The following is a 17,253-nucleotide window of genomic DNA, read 5'->3' on the forward strand; positions in this document are numbered from 1 at the left end:
TACATGAAAAGATGCTCTTGATCATTAGCCATTGGAGACATGCAAATCAAAACTACAATGAGATACCAATCTGTCTTAGGTTGGGTTCTCTAGAGAAGCAAAACCAGTGAAGTGTATATATAGAAAGATTTATCTCAAGGAAATGGCTCACGTGGTTGTAGAGGCTGGCAAGTTCCAAGTCCATAGGTCAGGTGTCAGTCTGGAGACTTCTCCTGATTCATGTAGCTGCAGTGGCTGATGAACCCAAGATCGACAGGACAGATGGCAGGCTTCTGGCTCACATGCTGTGAAGGCTGATGAATTCCAAAATCGGCAGGCAATATGGCAGGCTGCTTGCTCAAGTTTCAAGAACCGAACCAGAGGTCAGGATCCAGAGAGAGCAAAAGCCAGCAAGCTTTGCCAGAATGTCCACATACATTGCATGCAAGCCACACCCCCAAGGAAATTCTTCCTTGCAACTGACTGGCTGATCACATCAATCACATCACAAAGATGATTACATCAGATCACAATTGCCTAATTACATCATTACATAACTGTCAAACCACTAAAAATCATGGACCAGCCAAGGTGACACACAGCCTTAACCATCACAGTCCATCCCTTGTCAGTTGACACCTGTATGCATCTCTTTAAACCATACATAATCACCAAATAAAGACAATTAAAAACTCATAATTGTGCCTAACATGACACAACTAACATGTGTACAACCAAACATGACACAACTAACATGTGTACAACCGAAGATGCACTACACCCATTTATATACCAGATTTTATAGGTGAAGAAAACAAAAATATTTAATGTGTACATACAAAGAGGAAATGCTTATAACAATTCCAATCCTTGCTTATGCAACTGTTCACATTGTTGTAGCTGGTATTTAGAACTGCCTTCTTCACTGCCCATTCCATACGCCCCTTGCCCTTAGCAATCACCTCAGCTGGCTGTGGTTCTTTGTATGGTGGGGTGACCCAAACCTTCACTCTTGAATGGTCTGGGCCGTTAGTAGTCATGTCAGAATTGGGTTGCTGTGATTTTCCATTGACTTAAATCACAGGGCATGGTAGTAATAAGAGACACCCTAAGGGATCTCCTTCATTCCAGACACAATCTTCTTTATCTCCATTATTCAACACCAATCCAATTTCCACCTGGTAGTCAAGATCAATAACACCAGCCAATATGGTAGGCCCCTTCTTTGCCTGTTGATACAGAGACATAAGGAGCCCAAAGTGGACAGGTGACATTCTTAATTTCCAGCACAATAGAATACTTGCATCTCCAGGTAGGAGCATCCCTCCCTTTGGAAACTAGACCTCTAGAGCATAGGGTCATGGGGACAGGAAGCAAAAATTTCCCAAGTGTGTTAATAGGGGTAATAGTGAGTGGTGCCACTCCCATTTCCACACCTTGATTCCTGGACCTGTGAATCCTGGATACTGGAGAAATACCACCACCATATATCGGACACTAGTTTAGAGCATATATAACCTCCTGGAAAACTTTGCCCCAACCCTGCAAAGCATTGCCACCTAGCTGGTGCCATAATTATGTCTTTAGGAGGCCATTCCATTGCTCCATCAATCCAGCTATTTCATGATGATGGGGAACATTGTACTACCAGTGAATTCCATGAGCATGGGCCCATTGCCACACTTCATTTGTGGTGAAATGAGTCCCTTGATCTGAGGAAATACTGTATGAGATACCATTAATGGTGGATAAGGCGTTCTGTGAGTTCACAGATGGTAATTTTGGCAGAATTGTTGCATGCAGGGAAGGTAAATCCATATCCAGAGTAAGTGTCTATCCCAGTGAGAATGAAATATTGCCCTCTTCATGATGGAAGTGATCCAATGTAATCAACATGCCCTCAGGTTGCTGGCTGATTGCCTCAAGGAATGATGCCATATAGGGAACTCAGTGTTGATCTCTGCAGCTGGCAGATTGGGCATTTGGCAGTGGCTGTAGCCAAGTCAGCCTTGGTGACTGGAAGTTCATGTTGCTGAGCCCATGTATAACCGTCATATCTCCCACCATGGCCACTTTGTTCATGAGACCATTGGGCAACGATGGGAGTGGCTTAGGAAAGAGGATGAGTGGTTTCCATAGAACACATCATCCTCTCTGCTTGATTGTTAAAATCTTCCTCTACCCAGGTCACCTTTTGGTGACTATTCATGTGAAACACAAATATTTTCACTTCTTTGGCTCATTTCCAGAGGTCTATAAAATTTTTTTTTTTTTTATCTACATACCTCTTCCCTGTATCTCTTTGTCACAAATTTTCCAATCACCTTCCTTCCTAGTTTTTGACCATCAAGCCAAACCATTGGTCACAGCCCATGAATCAGTATACAATCTCACAAATGGCCATTTCTCTTTCAAAGCAAAGTGAACAACCAGATGCGCTGCCTGAAGTTCTGCCCATTGGGAGAATGTCCCTTCACCACTGTCCTTCAAAAAGGGACTGTAGTGCTGCTGCTGTCCACTTTCTAGAGGTACCTCCATATCATGCAGAACCATCTGTAAACCAGGCATGGTTTTTCTCTTCCTCAGTTAACTGATCATAAGCAACTACCCATGAGGCCATAGGTGCAGACTGGGAAAGGGCAGGTAATATGACAGAAGTGGAGACCATGTGCATGTGGGCCACTTCCTCATGCAAACTTACTTGTGACTTCAGGTCCTGCTTGGCCCTGATTTTGTATATGCCACTTCCATTTAATGATGAAGTGCTCCGAGCACTTCCGAGTGTATGGCTCTGTAGGTCAGACAATACTGAGTTCATGATGGGCAGCTCAGGCCACATGGTGGCTTGGTGGCCCATGGTTAAGCTTTCAGTCCCTACTAAAGCCCAGTAACAAGTCAAAAGCTGTTTTCTTAAAAGAAGAGTAGTTATCTGCAGAGGAGGGCAGGGCTTTGCTCCAAAATCCTAAGGGTCTGCACTGTGATTCACCAATAGGGGCTTGCCAAAGACTCCAAACAGCATTTCCAATTGCCACTTTAAGCATCATTGGATCAGCCAGCTCATATGGCCCAAGTGGCAGAGAGGATTGCACAGCATCCTGAACCAGTTGTACAGCCTTCTCTTGTTCCAAGCCCACTCAAAACCAGCAGTTTTTTGACTCACTTGATAAATAGGCCAGAGCAGCACACCCAAATGAGGGACATGCTACCTCCAAAATTCAGAGATCCACAGGCATTGTGCCGCCTTTTAAGTTGCAGGACGGGCCAGATGTAACAACTTATCCTTTACTTTAGAAGGAATATCTTAATGTTCCACACCACTGGACTCCTAGAAACTTCACTGAGGTGGAAGGTGCCTTAATTTTTGTGGGATTAATTTCCCATTTTTGGTTTTAGCACACAAATGTATTACCAGTAAGTCCTGAGTTATTGATACTTTCTCCCTACTAGGTCCAGTCAGGTAACATAATCAACGTAATGGATCAGCGTGATGTCTTGTGGAAGGGAAAGGTTATCACAGTCCCCACCAACTAAATTATGACATAGTGCTGGAGAGTTATATACTGCTGAGGTAGAATAGTGAAGGTGTATTGCTGACCTTCCCAGCTTTAGGCAAAATGCTTCTGTTATTCCTTCAGTGTCCAGTCATCCCCCCAAAATCTGATTATTTCCTTTTTCCCAATGAACAGTCACTGTCATAAAAGAATGTAGATCCCTTTGGGGAAAGCTGGGAGAAAGATTATCAGTATGTATTTTTGGCAGTGCAGTGGGGTTCTTCATCAAGGGGGTCTACCCTCCTCCATTCAAGTGTTTGTGGTTCTGTAAACTGGCTGGAGACTGGGAATTGATTGATTGGCCATGACTCTCTATTTTGGCAATTCAAGTTAGACCGCTGCTCACTTGACCTAGAATTCTCCTGCTTGGACAGATCAAGTAAATATTTAGTAGAATTCCCATCTGCTTCATTCCTAGGGATGCCATGACTAAATAGCAAGGCCATAAATCCATACAAGTCAGAATTCTGATTACTGCCTTGACTCCACTGTCTGTTACAGTAATGACACCCACCTTGTCTTTGCTGATTGAGTGGCTCTACTTGGCCCTTACCACCATGGAGTCCAATCAGCCCTATTTTAGTTAGATGTCTTAATTGTTAGGGCAGTACCTATTGTCAAACCCAGCTTACAAAAAAAACAATTACAACAGTCTTCAGGGATACTGGAGCTCCCTTCACAAATTTGTTCCTCACTGCTGTGGTAAAAGGTGTGTTCTCTGGCACTCTATGTGTGGGTCTGTGGGTATAATCTGATAAATCCACACTAACATGCCAATTTCCCTAAGCCTTTGCATACCTTCTACAGTATAGCATGGCAGGTCTGTTACTTCACCCTGATTTAATGTAGGCCACGATGTAATCCAAGAATCTGGACTATATGAAGAAGAACGGGGCATCAGGATTAGAGGAAGGCTCATTAACAACCTGCTTTACACAGATGACACAACCTTGCTTGCTGAAAGTGAAGAAGACTTGAAGTACTTACTAATGAAGATCAAAGACCATAGCCTTCAGTACGGATTACATCTCACATAAAGAAAACAAAAATCTTCACAACTGGACTAAAAAGCAGTATCGTGATAAATGGGGAAAAGATTGAAGTTGTCAAGGACTTCATTTTACTTGGATCCACAATCAACACTCATGGAAACAGCAGTCAGGAAATCAAAAGATGCATTGCATTGGGTAAATCTGCTGCAAAAGACCTCTTTAAAGTGTTGAGAAGCAAAAACGTCACCTTGAAGACTAAGGTGCGCCTAACCCAAGCGATGGTATTTTCAATTGCTTCATATGTATGGGAAAGCTGGACAATGAATAAGGAAGACCAAAGAAGAACTGACGCCTTTGAATTGTGGTACTGGTGAAGAATATTGAATATACCACGGACTTCCAAAACAACCAACAAATCTCTCTTGGAAGAAGTACAACCGGAATGCTCCTTAGAAGCAAGGATGGTGAGACTGCGTCTTGCATACTTTGGACATGTTGTCAGGAGAGGTCCAACCCTGGAGAAGGATATACGCTTGGTAAAGTAGAGGGTCAGCAAAAAAGAGGAAGATCCTCAGTGAGATGGACTGACATGGTGGCTGCAACAATGTGCTCAAGCCTAACAATGATTGTAAGCATGCCGCAGGACTGGGCAGTGTTTTGTTCTGTGATACATAGGGTTGCTATAAGTTGGAACTGACTCGATAGCACCTAACAAAAACAACAACAACCATATAATCCATGCTTCAGCTAATCAATGAAATAAGCTATTAGGTCCTTTTCTAACCTCTCAAACTGAAACACTGAGTGAAAGATCTGTGCTTATTGGGCTCCTATTAGTAAACTCAGACTGATCCAACTTTATGTTCCTTGCACCATTATCCCACACCCTTAATCACCATTCCCACACATATTCCCCATGTTTCTGTTTGTACATATTAGAAAAGTCAAGCAGTTCTTTTGGAATATAGTGTACTTTCTTCTGAGTCACACTTCATACTTCACTCTTGGTGGCTCACTGGGACTTAAGTCTAGTTTTATGTCTAGAAGCAAAAATGGGTGGTCGAGATGTGTTCTGAGAACATCCAGCAATGTCTTTTAAGTCATCTGCCTCAGGCAATGCCTCAGGCAATGACTCACATGCCACCCCAGGCAATGTCTCAGACAAAGGCTCTGTAGGCACGGTGGGTTATTCTCCACAGATGGAGGTGGAGCGGCTAATTGTTTTACTAGGCTTAACAGACAAAGATGTAGTAATCTCTTCAGATGGGAGTAAGAGGTACGGTTCTATTGGCAGGAGTGAGTCAATGTAATTTAGGGGCTCAGTGTCCCCAACTTCCTGATTATCTACCCATATGTCTCCCTCCCAAAGTTTAAGATCCCATTTCTTCCTGATCGATGGCCTCACTTTAACTTCAGACATGATCCGAGGTTGAGAATTCAACTGACAATTTAATTCAGCCACTCTTACAATAAGATTCTGGGTTTGGTTTTCAGTAATACCAGTTCTGTTACGACACGAAATAAGCCTTTTTTCACAGCACAAGTGGCAACTTTGAGGTAGTTTATGTAGCACTTGAGCTGTGACTCTGAAGCCCTGAGCTCATCTCTTTTTGTCACTACTTTTTCTAGTGAAAGTAGGACCAACCAACCAGCTTCCTTATACTTCTTATTCTGAAAAAATTGCAGAAAAGTATCAAATATGTGATCACCCAGAGCATTACCTCTCAACAATACTTGATCTATTGGTGGTGATGTTTTTGTGTATTTGTATTACCACATCACACTATGGATTAGCAATGCCCTCTTTACTACTGGAAGCAGTAGTAAAGTCTTTAAGACTAACAAGGCTTGAGAACCAATTTAGAAAACTCATCCTTATAATTTTTTTTTTCTCTAAAAGCACTTCTTGTATCAAATGGCTTAGACTGGGCTCTCTAGAAAGGCAAAACCAGTGAACTGACTATATATATCTAGAGAGATATACCTCAAGGAAATGGCTCATGTGGTTGCAAAGGCTGGCAAATCCGAAGTCCATGTGTCAGGTGTCAGGCTGGGGCCTTCTCCTGACTCACGTAGTTGCAGGGGCTGACAAACCCAACAAAGCAGGACAGATAGTAGGCTGCTGGCTCACAGGCTATGGAGGCTGATGAATCCCAAGATCGGCAGGCAGTAGAGCAGGCTGCTGGCTCAAGTCCCAAGAACTGGAGGTCAGGATGCAGAGAGAGCCAAAGCCAGAAACCTTTGCCAGAACATCTACATATATTGCATGCAAGCCACATCCCCAAGGAAAATCTCCTTGTAACTGATTGGCTGATCACATCAGATCACATCATGGAAGTGATTACATCAGATCACAACTGCCAAATTACATCATTACATAACTGCCAAACCACTGAGAATCATGGACCAGCGAAGTTGATACACAGCCTTTACCATCACGCCATCTCATCCCTGCAAAAATTGCGATGATCAAAAAACAGAAAACAATAAATGTTGATGAGGTTGTCGGGGATTAGAACTCTCATATATTGCTGGTATGATTGCAAAATGGTCCAATCACTATGGAAAACAGTATGGAACTTCCTCAAAAAGCTAGAAATAGAAATACCTTATAATCAGGTAATCCAACTCCTAGGTATATATCCAAGAGAGAAGAGAAATGACACAAACAGACATATGCACACCTATGTTCTTTGCAGCATTATGCACAATAGCAAAAAAAAAAAAAAAAAAAGGAAACAATTTAATAGCCCATCAGAGGATGAATGGATAAACAAACTGTAGTACCCACATACCATGGAGATGACGAGAGATGGTGAAAAGCAGCTGCAGAGAAATGGTGGCAATGGAAGCTGCAGAACCAGGAGACTGGCAGGAGACAATGCAGTGGGCTTCTCAGCTCACAAAGCAAGAAAGTTGAGTGCCTTCAGGCAGTAGGCTTGCTGGCAAAGTGGGGTGCCTCCAAGCACGTGGTGGAACATCGAGTGACAGAGCTGATCACCTTTGGGAAAGATGCTTACCGGTGGAGTGGGGTGCCTCCAGGCATTTGGAGGAGCTAGGCTTGCCAGTCAACAAAGCAAGACATCTGAATGCCTTTGGACTGAGGCTTATTCCTGGAGTGGCATGCCCCTAGCCACTTATTGGAAGAGCTAAAGAGCGTTATAACAGTTGCCAGAGCAGGGCAGAGACCAGGCCGAGGGGGAAACACTTTGTAGGTAGTAGACAATAGTAGACACTTGTTGTTTTTGATGATGGGAAAGGCAAAACCAAATATGCATAAAGTGAGTATAACTTGACAAAGATAAATAAAGACACTAAGAAGTACAAAGAAGATCAAAGACTACAGCCTTCAGTATGAATTACACCTCAACATAAAGAAAGCAAAAATCCTCACAATAAGTGACATCACGATAAACAGAGAAAAGTTTGAAGTTGTCAAGGATGTCATTTTACTTGGATCCACAATCAACATCCATAGAAACAGCAGTCCAGAAATCACACGACAAATTGCATTGGGCAAATCTACTGCAAAAGACTTCTTTAAAGTGTTAAAAAGCAAAGATGTCACCTTGAAGATTAAGGTGAGCCTGACCCAAACCATGGTGTTTTCAATCACATCATATGCATGCAAAAGCTGAACAATGAATAAGGAGGACTGAAAAAGATTTGATGCCTTTAAATTATGGTGTTGGTGAAGAATATTGAATATACCATGGACCGCCAAAAGAGCAAACACATCTGTCTTGGAAGAAGTACAGTCAGAATGCTTCTTAGAAGACTACATCTCACTTACTTTGGACATATTATCAGGAGGAACCATTCTCTGGAGAAGGACATCATGCCTGGTAATGCAGAGAGTTAGTGAAAAAGAGGAAGATCATCACGAGATGGATTGACACAGTGGCTTCGACAATGGGCTCAAGCGTAACGACAATCATACAAATGGCACAGGACTAGGCAGTGTTTTGTTCTGTTGTACATAGGGTTACTATGAGTCAGAACTGACTCGACGGCACCTAGCAACAAGTAAACAAGAAAAAGGGACAATTTCAGTAAATTCTGTAGCATATACAATTTTGCAACAACAGTAACAACAACCAAAAAAACATGTGTGGTTACATATGTAGATGTGGATGCATATATATGTATAGGAAGTCATATGTGAATAAACGCACTGACACGTATAGGTGTATCTGTAGGCATATGTACATACATGTTTGCGTGTGTTTTATATATATATTCACATCTATAATAAAACACATAAAAAGCACAGTTATGGAGGCTTCCTGGACATATCCAAACAACTTGCAGAATTGGTTTACTGGGTTAAAAGGCTTAGGACCATAATCTAGGGGAACAACTTCGTCAATTGACATGACGTAGTTCATAGAGGTAAAGTTTTACATTGTAGTTTAAAGAGTAGTATCTGGGGTCTTAAAAGCTTGGCAGCAGAAGCCAAGATGGCAGACTAGGTAGACGCTACCTCGGATCCCTCTTGCAACAAAGACTCGGAAAAACAAGTGAATCGATCACATACATAACAATCTACGAACCCTGAACGACAAACACAGATTTAGAGACAGAAAACGAACAAATACAGGGAAGCAGCGATTGTTTTCGGAGCCTGGAGCCAGCATCCCAGTCAGGTAACATTTGGCGCCTGATTTAGGGCAGGGACCAGGGGAGCTGATGGCGCAAACAAGGGGCGCAGCCCTACCCCCCTGAACTCACCCCGGGAGGGGGCCCAGCCGGTCCGCACCGGCGGCGTGGTGACGCAGCCGGTGGGAGAAGTCCCCGGGAGGAAGTGACTGGTCTTGGAGCTGGGAGAGCAGTGTCCCAGCCGGGGAATCTTGCCGCCGGGCTTTTGACTGGGAGCTGTCATGGCACAAGCATGGAGAGCTGCTCCACTCCCCTGAACTGACCCCGGGAGGGGGCCCAGCTGGTTCGCGGAGGCGGGGCGGTGACACGGCTGGCGGGACGAGAAGTCCCGGGGAGGCAGCAACTGATTTTGGAGTCGGGAGAGCACCTTCCCAGCAGGGGAGCCTTGACGTTGGGCGTGGGACTGGCAGCGGAGGATCTGACCGCGGCTTCAGTGGGCCAGATCCCTGGGGGCAATCTCCACACAGCCAGCACACACAGGTGACACGCCCCTCGGAAATCTCAGATAAAATAGTCATTCCAAGCAAGACAAGCAACTCTGGCTATATTCTGAGGTGCTACTCTCCTATGTCTCTGATCCCTCCCCCACCCTCCCCAGGCGGCTTCATTAACATTGGAATTTCCTGAGCCAGAGGGAGAACGGCTCCGGCTCCGTGGCGGCTTTGCTTCCCCCCCCCCTTTTTCTTTTTTTCCTTTTGGTCTTTTCCTAACCCACTCTTCCGGCCTGAGAGAAGGAAACACAAAAAACCCAGGGACCAAAAGTCTACCCCTAATTAGACTAAAAACACAGAACCAGCTACAGCCAAGCATATATGATCCAAATCTCAGACTTTCATCCATACAGGGAACAAGGTGGCGGTTATAATCCAAAGGCAGTTCTGATAGGGATCTGACTGCATTTTTTTTTAGCGGATTTTCTGGAAAAACTAGTTTCCCAGTGATGGCTCAGAGACAGCAGTCCATATCAAACCACATAAAGAAGCAGACCATGACAGCTTCTACAACCCCCCAAACAAAAGAATCAAAATCTTTCACAAATGAAGGTACAATTCTGGAATTATCAGATACAGAATATAAAAAACTAATTTACAGAATGCTTCAAGACATCAGAAATGAAATAAGGCAAACTGCAGAAAAAGCCAAGGAACACACTGATAAAACAGTAGAAGAACTCAAAAAGATTATTCAAGAACATAGTGGAAAAATGAATAAGTTGCAAGAATCCATAGAGAGACAGCATGCAGAAATGCAAAAGATTAACAATAAAATTACAGAATTAGACAACGCAATAGGAAGTCAGAGGAGCAGACTCGAACAATTAGAATGCAGACTGGGACATCTGGAGGACCAGGGAATTAACACCAACATAGGTGAAAAAAAATCAGATAAAAGAATTAAAGAAAATGAAGAAACCCTAAGAATCACGTGGGACTCTATCAAGAAGGATAACTTGCATGTAATTGGAGTCCCAGAACAGGGAGGGAGGACAGAAAACACAGAGAAAATAGTTGAAGATCTGCTGACAGAAAACTTCCCTGACATCATGAAAGACGAAAGGATATCTATCCAAGATGCTCATTGAACCCCATTTAAGATTGATCCAAAAAGAAAAACACCAAGACACATTATCATCAAATTCGCCAAAACCAAAGATAGACAGAAAATTTTAAAAGCAGCCAGGGAGAAAAGAAAGGTTTCCTTCAAGGGAGAATCAATAAGAATAAGTTCAGACTACTCAGCAGAAACCATGCAGGCAAGAAGGGAATGGGACGACATATACAGAGCACTGAAGGAGAAAAACTGCCAGCCAAGGATCATATATCCAGCAAAACTCTCTCTGAAATATAAAGGCAAAATTAAGATATTTACAGATAAACACAAGTTTAGAGAATTTGCAAAAACCAAACCAAAGCTACAAGAAATACTAAAGGATACTGTTTGGTCAGAAAACCAATAACATCAGATACCAGCACAACACAAGGTCACAAAACAGAACATCCTGATATCAACTCAAATAGGGAAATCACAAAAACAAATTAAGATTAATTAAAAAAAAATGCTCATAACAGGGAATCATTGAAGTCAATATGTAAAAGATCACAATAATCAAAAAGAGGGACTAAATACAGGAGGCATAGAACTGCCATATGGAGAGTGATACAAGGCGACATAGAACAATACAAGTTAGGTTTTTACTTAGAAAAATAGGGGTAAATAATAAGGTAACCACAAAGAGGTATAACAACTCCATAACTCAAGATAAAAGCCAAGAGAAACGTAACAACTCAACAAACATAAAGTCAAACACTATGAAAATGAGGATCTCACAATTTACTAAGAAAAACGTCTCAGCACAAAAAAGTATGTGGAAAAATGAAATTGTCAACAGCACACATAAAAAGGCATCAAAATGACAACATTAAACACTTATTTATCTATAATTATGCTGAATGTAAATGGACTAAATGCACCAATAAAGAGACAGAGAGTCTCAGACTGGATAAAGAAACACGATCCATCTATATGCTGCCTACAAGAGACACACCTTAGACTTAGAGACACAAACAAACTAAAACTCAAAGGATGGAAAAAAATATATCAAGCAAACAACAAGCAAAAAAGAAGAGGAGTAGCAATATTAATTTCTGACAAAATAGACTTTAGACTTAAATCCGCCACAAAGGATAAAGAAGGACACTACATAATGATAAAAGGGACAATTGATCAGGAAGACATAACCATATTAAATATTTATGCACCCAATGACAGGGCTGCAAGATACATAAATCAAATTTTAACAGAATTGAAAAGTGAGATAGACACCTCCACAATTATAGTAGGAGACTTCAACACACCACTTTCGGAGAAGGACAGGACATCCAGTAAGAAGCTCAATAGAGACACGGAAGACCTACTTACAACAATCAACCAACTTGACCTCATTGACTTATACAGAACTCTCCACCCAACTGCTGCAAAATATACTTTTTTTTTCTAGCGCACATGGAATGTTCTCTAGAATAGACCACATATTAGGTCATAAAACAAACCTTTGCAGAATCCAAAACATCGAAACATTACAAAGCATCTTCTCTGACCACAAGGCAATAAAAGTAGAAATCAATAACAGAAAAACTAGGGAAAAGAACTCAAAGACTTGGAAAATGAACAATACCCTCCTGAAAAAAGACTGGGTTATAGAAGATATCAAGGAGGGAATAAGGAAATTCATAGAATGCAACAAGAATGAAAATACTTCCTATCAAAACCTCTGGGACACAGCAAAAGCAGTGCTCAGAGGCCAATTTATATTGATAAATGCACACATACATAAAGAAGAAAGAGCCAAAATCACAGAACTGTCCCTACAACTTGAACAAATAGAAAGTGAGCAACAAAAGAATCCATCAGGCACCAGAAGAAAACAAATAATAAAAATTAGAGCTGAACTAAATGAATTAGAGAACAGAAAAACAATTGAAAGAATTAAAAAAGCCAAAAGCTGGTTCTTTGAAAAAATTAACAAAATTGATAAATCATTAGCTAGACTGACTAAAGAAATACAGGAAACAAATAACCTGAATAAGAAACGAGAAGGACCACATCACAACAGAACCAACTGAAATTAAAAGAATCATATCAGATTATTACGAAAAATTGTACTCTAACAAATTTGAAAACCTAGAAGAAATGGATGAATTCCTGGAAAAACACTACCTACCTAAACTAACACATTCAGAAGTAGAACTAAATAGACTTATAACAAAAAAGAGATTGAAACGGTAATCAAAAAACTCCCAACAAAAAAAAAGCCCTGGCGCGGACGGCTTCACTGCAGAGTTCTGCCAAACTTTCAGAGAAGAGTTAACACCACTACTACTACAGGTATTTCAAAGCATAGAAAATGACGGAATACTACCCAACTCATTCTATGAAGCCACCATCTCCCTGATACCAAAACCAGGTAAAGACATTACAAAAACAGAAAATTACAGACCTATATCCCTCATGAACATAGATGTAAAAATCCTCAACAAAATTCTAGCCAATAGAATTCAACAACATATCAAAAAAATAATTCACCACGATCAAGTGGGATTTATACCAGGTATGCAAGGCTGGTTTAATATCAGAAAAACCATTAATGTAATCCACCACATAAATAAAACAAAAGACAAAAACCACATGATCTTATCAACTGATGCAGAAAAGGCATTTGACAAAGTCCAACACCCATTTATGATAAAAACTCTCACCAAAATAGGAATTGAAGGAAAACTCCTCAACATAATAAAGGGCATCTATACAAAGCCAACAGCCAACATCACCCTAAATGGAGAGAACCTGAAAGCATTTCCCTTGAGAACGGGAACCAGACAAGGATGCCCTTTATCACCGCTCTTATTCAACATCGTGCTAGAAGTCCTTTTTTTTTTTATACAAAGCCAACAGCCAACATCACTCTAAATGGAGAGAACCTGAAAGCATTTCCCTTGAGAACGGGAACCAGACAAGGATGCCCTTTATCACCGCTCTTATTCAACATCGTGCTAGAAGCCCTAGCCAGGGCAATTAGGCTAGACAAAGAAATAAAAGGCATCCGGATTGGCAAGGAGGAAGTAAAATTATCTCTATTTGCAGATGACATGATCTTATACACAGAAAACCCTAAGGAATCCTCCAGAAAACTACTGAAACTAATAGAAGAGTTTGGCAGAGTCTCAGGTTATAAAATAAACATACAAAAATCACTTGGATTCCTCTACATCAACAAAAAGAACACCGAAGAGGAAATAACCAAATCAATACCATTCACAGCAGCCCCCAAGAAGATAAAATACTTAGGAATAAATCTTACCAAGGATGTAAAAGACCTATACAAAGAAAACTACAAAGCTCTACTACAAGAAATTCAAAAGGACTTACTTAAGTGGAAAAACATACCTTGCTCATGCAGAGGAAGACTTAACATAGTAAAAATGTCTATTCTACCAAAAGCCATCTATACATACAATGCACTTCTGATCCAAATTCCAATGTCATTTTTTAAGGTGATAGAGAAACAAATCACCAATTTCATATGAAAGGGAAAGAAGCCTCGGATAAGCAAAGCATTACTGAAAAAGAAGAAGAAAGTGGGAGGCCTCACTCTACCTGATTTCAGAACCTACTATACAGCCACAGTAGTCAAAACAGCCTGGTACTGGTACAACAACAGGCACATAGACCAATGGAACAGAATTCAGAACCCAGATATAAATCCATCCACGTATGAGCAGCTGATATTTGACAAAGGACCAGTGTCAGTTAATTGGGGAAAAGATAGTCTTTTTAACAAATGGTGCTGGCATAACTGGAAATCCATTTGCAAAAAAATGAAACAGGACCCATACCTCACACCATGCACAAAAACTAACTCCAAGTGGATCAAAGACCTAAACATAAAGACTAAAACGATAAAGATCATGGAAGAAAAAATAGGGACAACCCTAGGAGCCCTAATACAGGGCATAAACAGAATACAAAACATTACCAAAAATGATGAAGAGAAACCTGATAACTGGGAGCTCCTAAAAATCAAACACCTATGCTCATCTAAAGACTTCACCAAAAGAGTAAAAAGACCACCTACAGACTGGGAAAGAATTTTCAGCTATGACATCTCCGACCAGCGCCTGATCTCTAAAATCTACATGATTCTGTCAAAACTCAACCACAAAAAGACAAACAACCCAATCAAGAAGTGGGCAAAGGATATGAACACACATTTCACTAAAGAAGATATTCAGGCAGCTAACAGATACATGAGAAAATGCTCTCGAGCATTAGCCATTAGAGAAATGCAGATTAAAACTACGATGAGATTCCATCTCACTCCAACAAGGCTGGCATTAATCCAAAAAAGACAAAATAATAAATGTTGGAGAGGCTGCGGAGAGATTGGAACTCTTATACATTGCTGATAGGAATGTAAAATGGTACAACCACTTTGGAAATCTATCTGGCGTTATCTTAAACAGTTAGAAATAGAACTACCATACAACCCAGAAATCCCACTCCTCGGAATATACCCTAGAGAAACAAGAGCCTTCACACAAACAGATATATGCACACCCATGTTTATTGCAGCTCTGTTTACAATAGCAAAAAGCTGGAAGCAACCAAGGTGTCCATCTACGGATGAATGGGTAAATAAATTGTGGTATATTCACACAATGGAATACTACACATCGATAAAGAACAGTGACGAATCTGTCAAACATTTCATAACATGGAGGAACCTGGAAGGCATTATGCTGAGCGAAATCAGTCAGAGGCAAAAGGACAAATATTGTATAAGACCACTATTATAAGGTCTTGAGAAATAGTATAAACTGAGAAGAACACATACTTTTGTGGTTACGAGGCGGGGAGGGAGGGAGAGGGTTTTTTTACTGATTAATTAGCTGAAAAGAACTGCTTTAGGTGAAGGGAAGGACAACACTCAATACATGGAAGGTCAGCTCAACTGGACTGGACTGGACCAAAAGCAAAGAAGCTTCCAGGATAAACTGAATACTTCAAAGGTCAGCGGAGCAAGGGCGGGGGTTCGGGAACCATGGTTTAAGGGGACTTCTAAGTCAATTGGCAAAATAATTCTATTATGAAAACATTCTGCATCCCACTTTGAAATGTGGCATCTGGGGTCTTAAAGGCTAACAAGCAGCCATCTAAGATGCATCAACTGGTCTCAACCCACCCAGAGCAAAGGAGAATGAAGAACACCAAGGTCACACGACAACTAAGAGCCCAAGAGACAGAAAGGGCCACATGAACCAGAGACCTACATCATCCTGAGACCAGAAGAACTAGTTGGTGCCCGGCCACAATCGATGACTGCCCTGACAGGGAGCACAACAGAGAACCCCTGAGGGAGCAGGAGATCAGTGGGATGCAGACCCCAAATTCTCATAAAAAGACCATACTTAATGGTCTGGATGTGACTAGAGGAATCCCGGCGGTTATGGTCCCCAAACCTTCTGTTGGCACAGGACGGGAACCATCCCCGAAGACAATTCATCAGACATGAAAGGGACTGGACAGTGGGCTGGAGAGAGATGCTGATGAAGAGTGAGCTAATAATATCAGGTGGACACTTGAGACTGCGTTGGCATCTCCTGTCTGGAGAGGGGAGGGGAGGGTAGAGAGAGTTGGAGGCTGCCAAAGTTTTCACGAAAGGAGAGACTGGAAGGGCTGACTCATTAGGGGGAGAGCAAGTGGGAGTAAGGAGTAAGATGTATATTAACTTATATGTGACAGACTGACTTGATTTGTAAACGTTCACTTGAAGCTCAATAAAGGTTAATAACAAAAATTAAAAAAATTAAAAAAAAACCCTTGGCAGCAGCCATCTAAAACACAACTATTGGTCCTTACTCTCATGGAACAAAAGAGAATGAAGGAAACCAAAGGCTCAAAGAAGAAACTAGTCCACAGGACTAATAACCCACACGAACCCCAGCCTTTTCTAACGTGAGACCAGAAGAACTAGATATTGCCTGGCTACCACTATCAAGTATTCTCAGCAGGGACACAGTAGAAGGTCCCGGGTAGAATAGCAGAAAAATATAGGACAAAAGTGAAGTTCCTAAAAAGGTCAGACCTACTGGACCAATAGAGACTAAAAGAACCCTCTAAGATACCCTTTGAACTTGAAACTGAAGCTATTTCTGGAGGTCACCTTTTACCCAAATAATAGGTTGGCTTATAAAATAAACAATATCACCCATGAGTAATGTGCTCCCTTAAACAATCAACTATTTAAGGCCAAATGGTCAACATTTACCCAAAAGCAAAGATGAGTAGGCAAGGAGGGGAAAGGGAGCTAAATCAATGGAAACAGAACAAACAGAACGGAAATAATGAGAATGTTGACATATCGTGAAAATTGTGAGCAACGTCATGGAACAATATGCATAAAAATTATTAAATGGGAAACTAATTTGCTGTTTAAACTTTCACTTAAAACACAATAAAATATTATTTAAAAAAATGATAATCTGTGGGGATAGTGCTCATGCCTCAGTCTTTCT

The 17,253-nt window shown here is 41.3% G+C and overlaps 1 protein-coding gene across 12 annotated transcripts in view; it reads right to left on the reverse strand.

The window, feature by feature from the left end:
- Positions 1–17,253, reverse strand: part of LOC126076216 (uncharacterized) — a 277,867-nt gene that overhangs the window by 157,358 nt on the left and 103,256 nt on the right. For 9 of the 12 annotated variants that reach the window (XM_049884822.1, XM_049884807.1, XM_049884834.1 and 6 more), the window contains exons 1-2: positions 9,254–9,731; positions 8,316–8,364 (exon numbers count right to left, since the gene is read on the reverse strand). In XM_049884822.1, coding sequence (XP_049740779.1) covers positions 8,316–8,364; positions 9,254–9,699 — 495 coding nt within the window. In that variant the 5' untranslated portion in view covers positions 9,700–9,731. Of the gene's footprint in view, positions 1–151; positions 4,589–8,315; positions 8,365–9,253; positions 9,732–17,253 lie in introns of those variants that run through there. The other 3 variants (XR_007517462.1, XR_007517463.1, XR_007517464.1) reach the window with 2 other exon arrangements.

The sequence above is a fragment of the Elephas maximus genome, chromosome 1 (genome assembly GCF_024166365.1).
Source record: "Elephas maximus indicus isolate mEleMax1 chromosome 1, mEleMax1 primary haplotype, whole genome shotgun sequence".
Lineage (NCBI taxonomy): Eukaryota > Metazoa > Chordata > Mammalia > Proboscidea > Elephantidae > Elephas > Elephas maximus.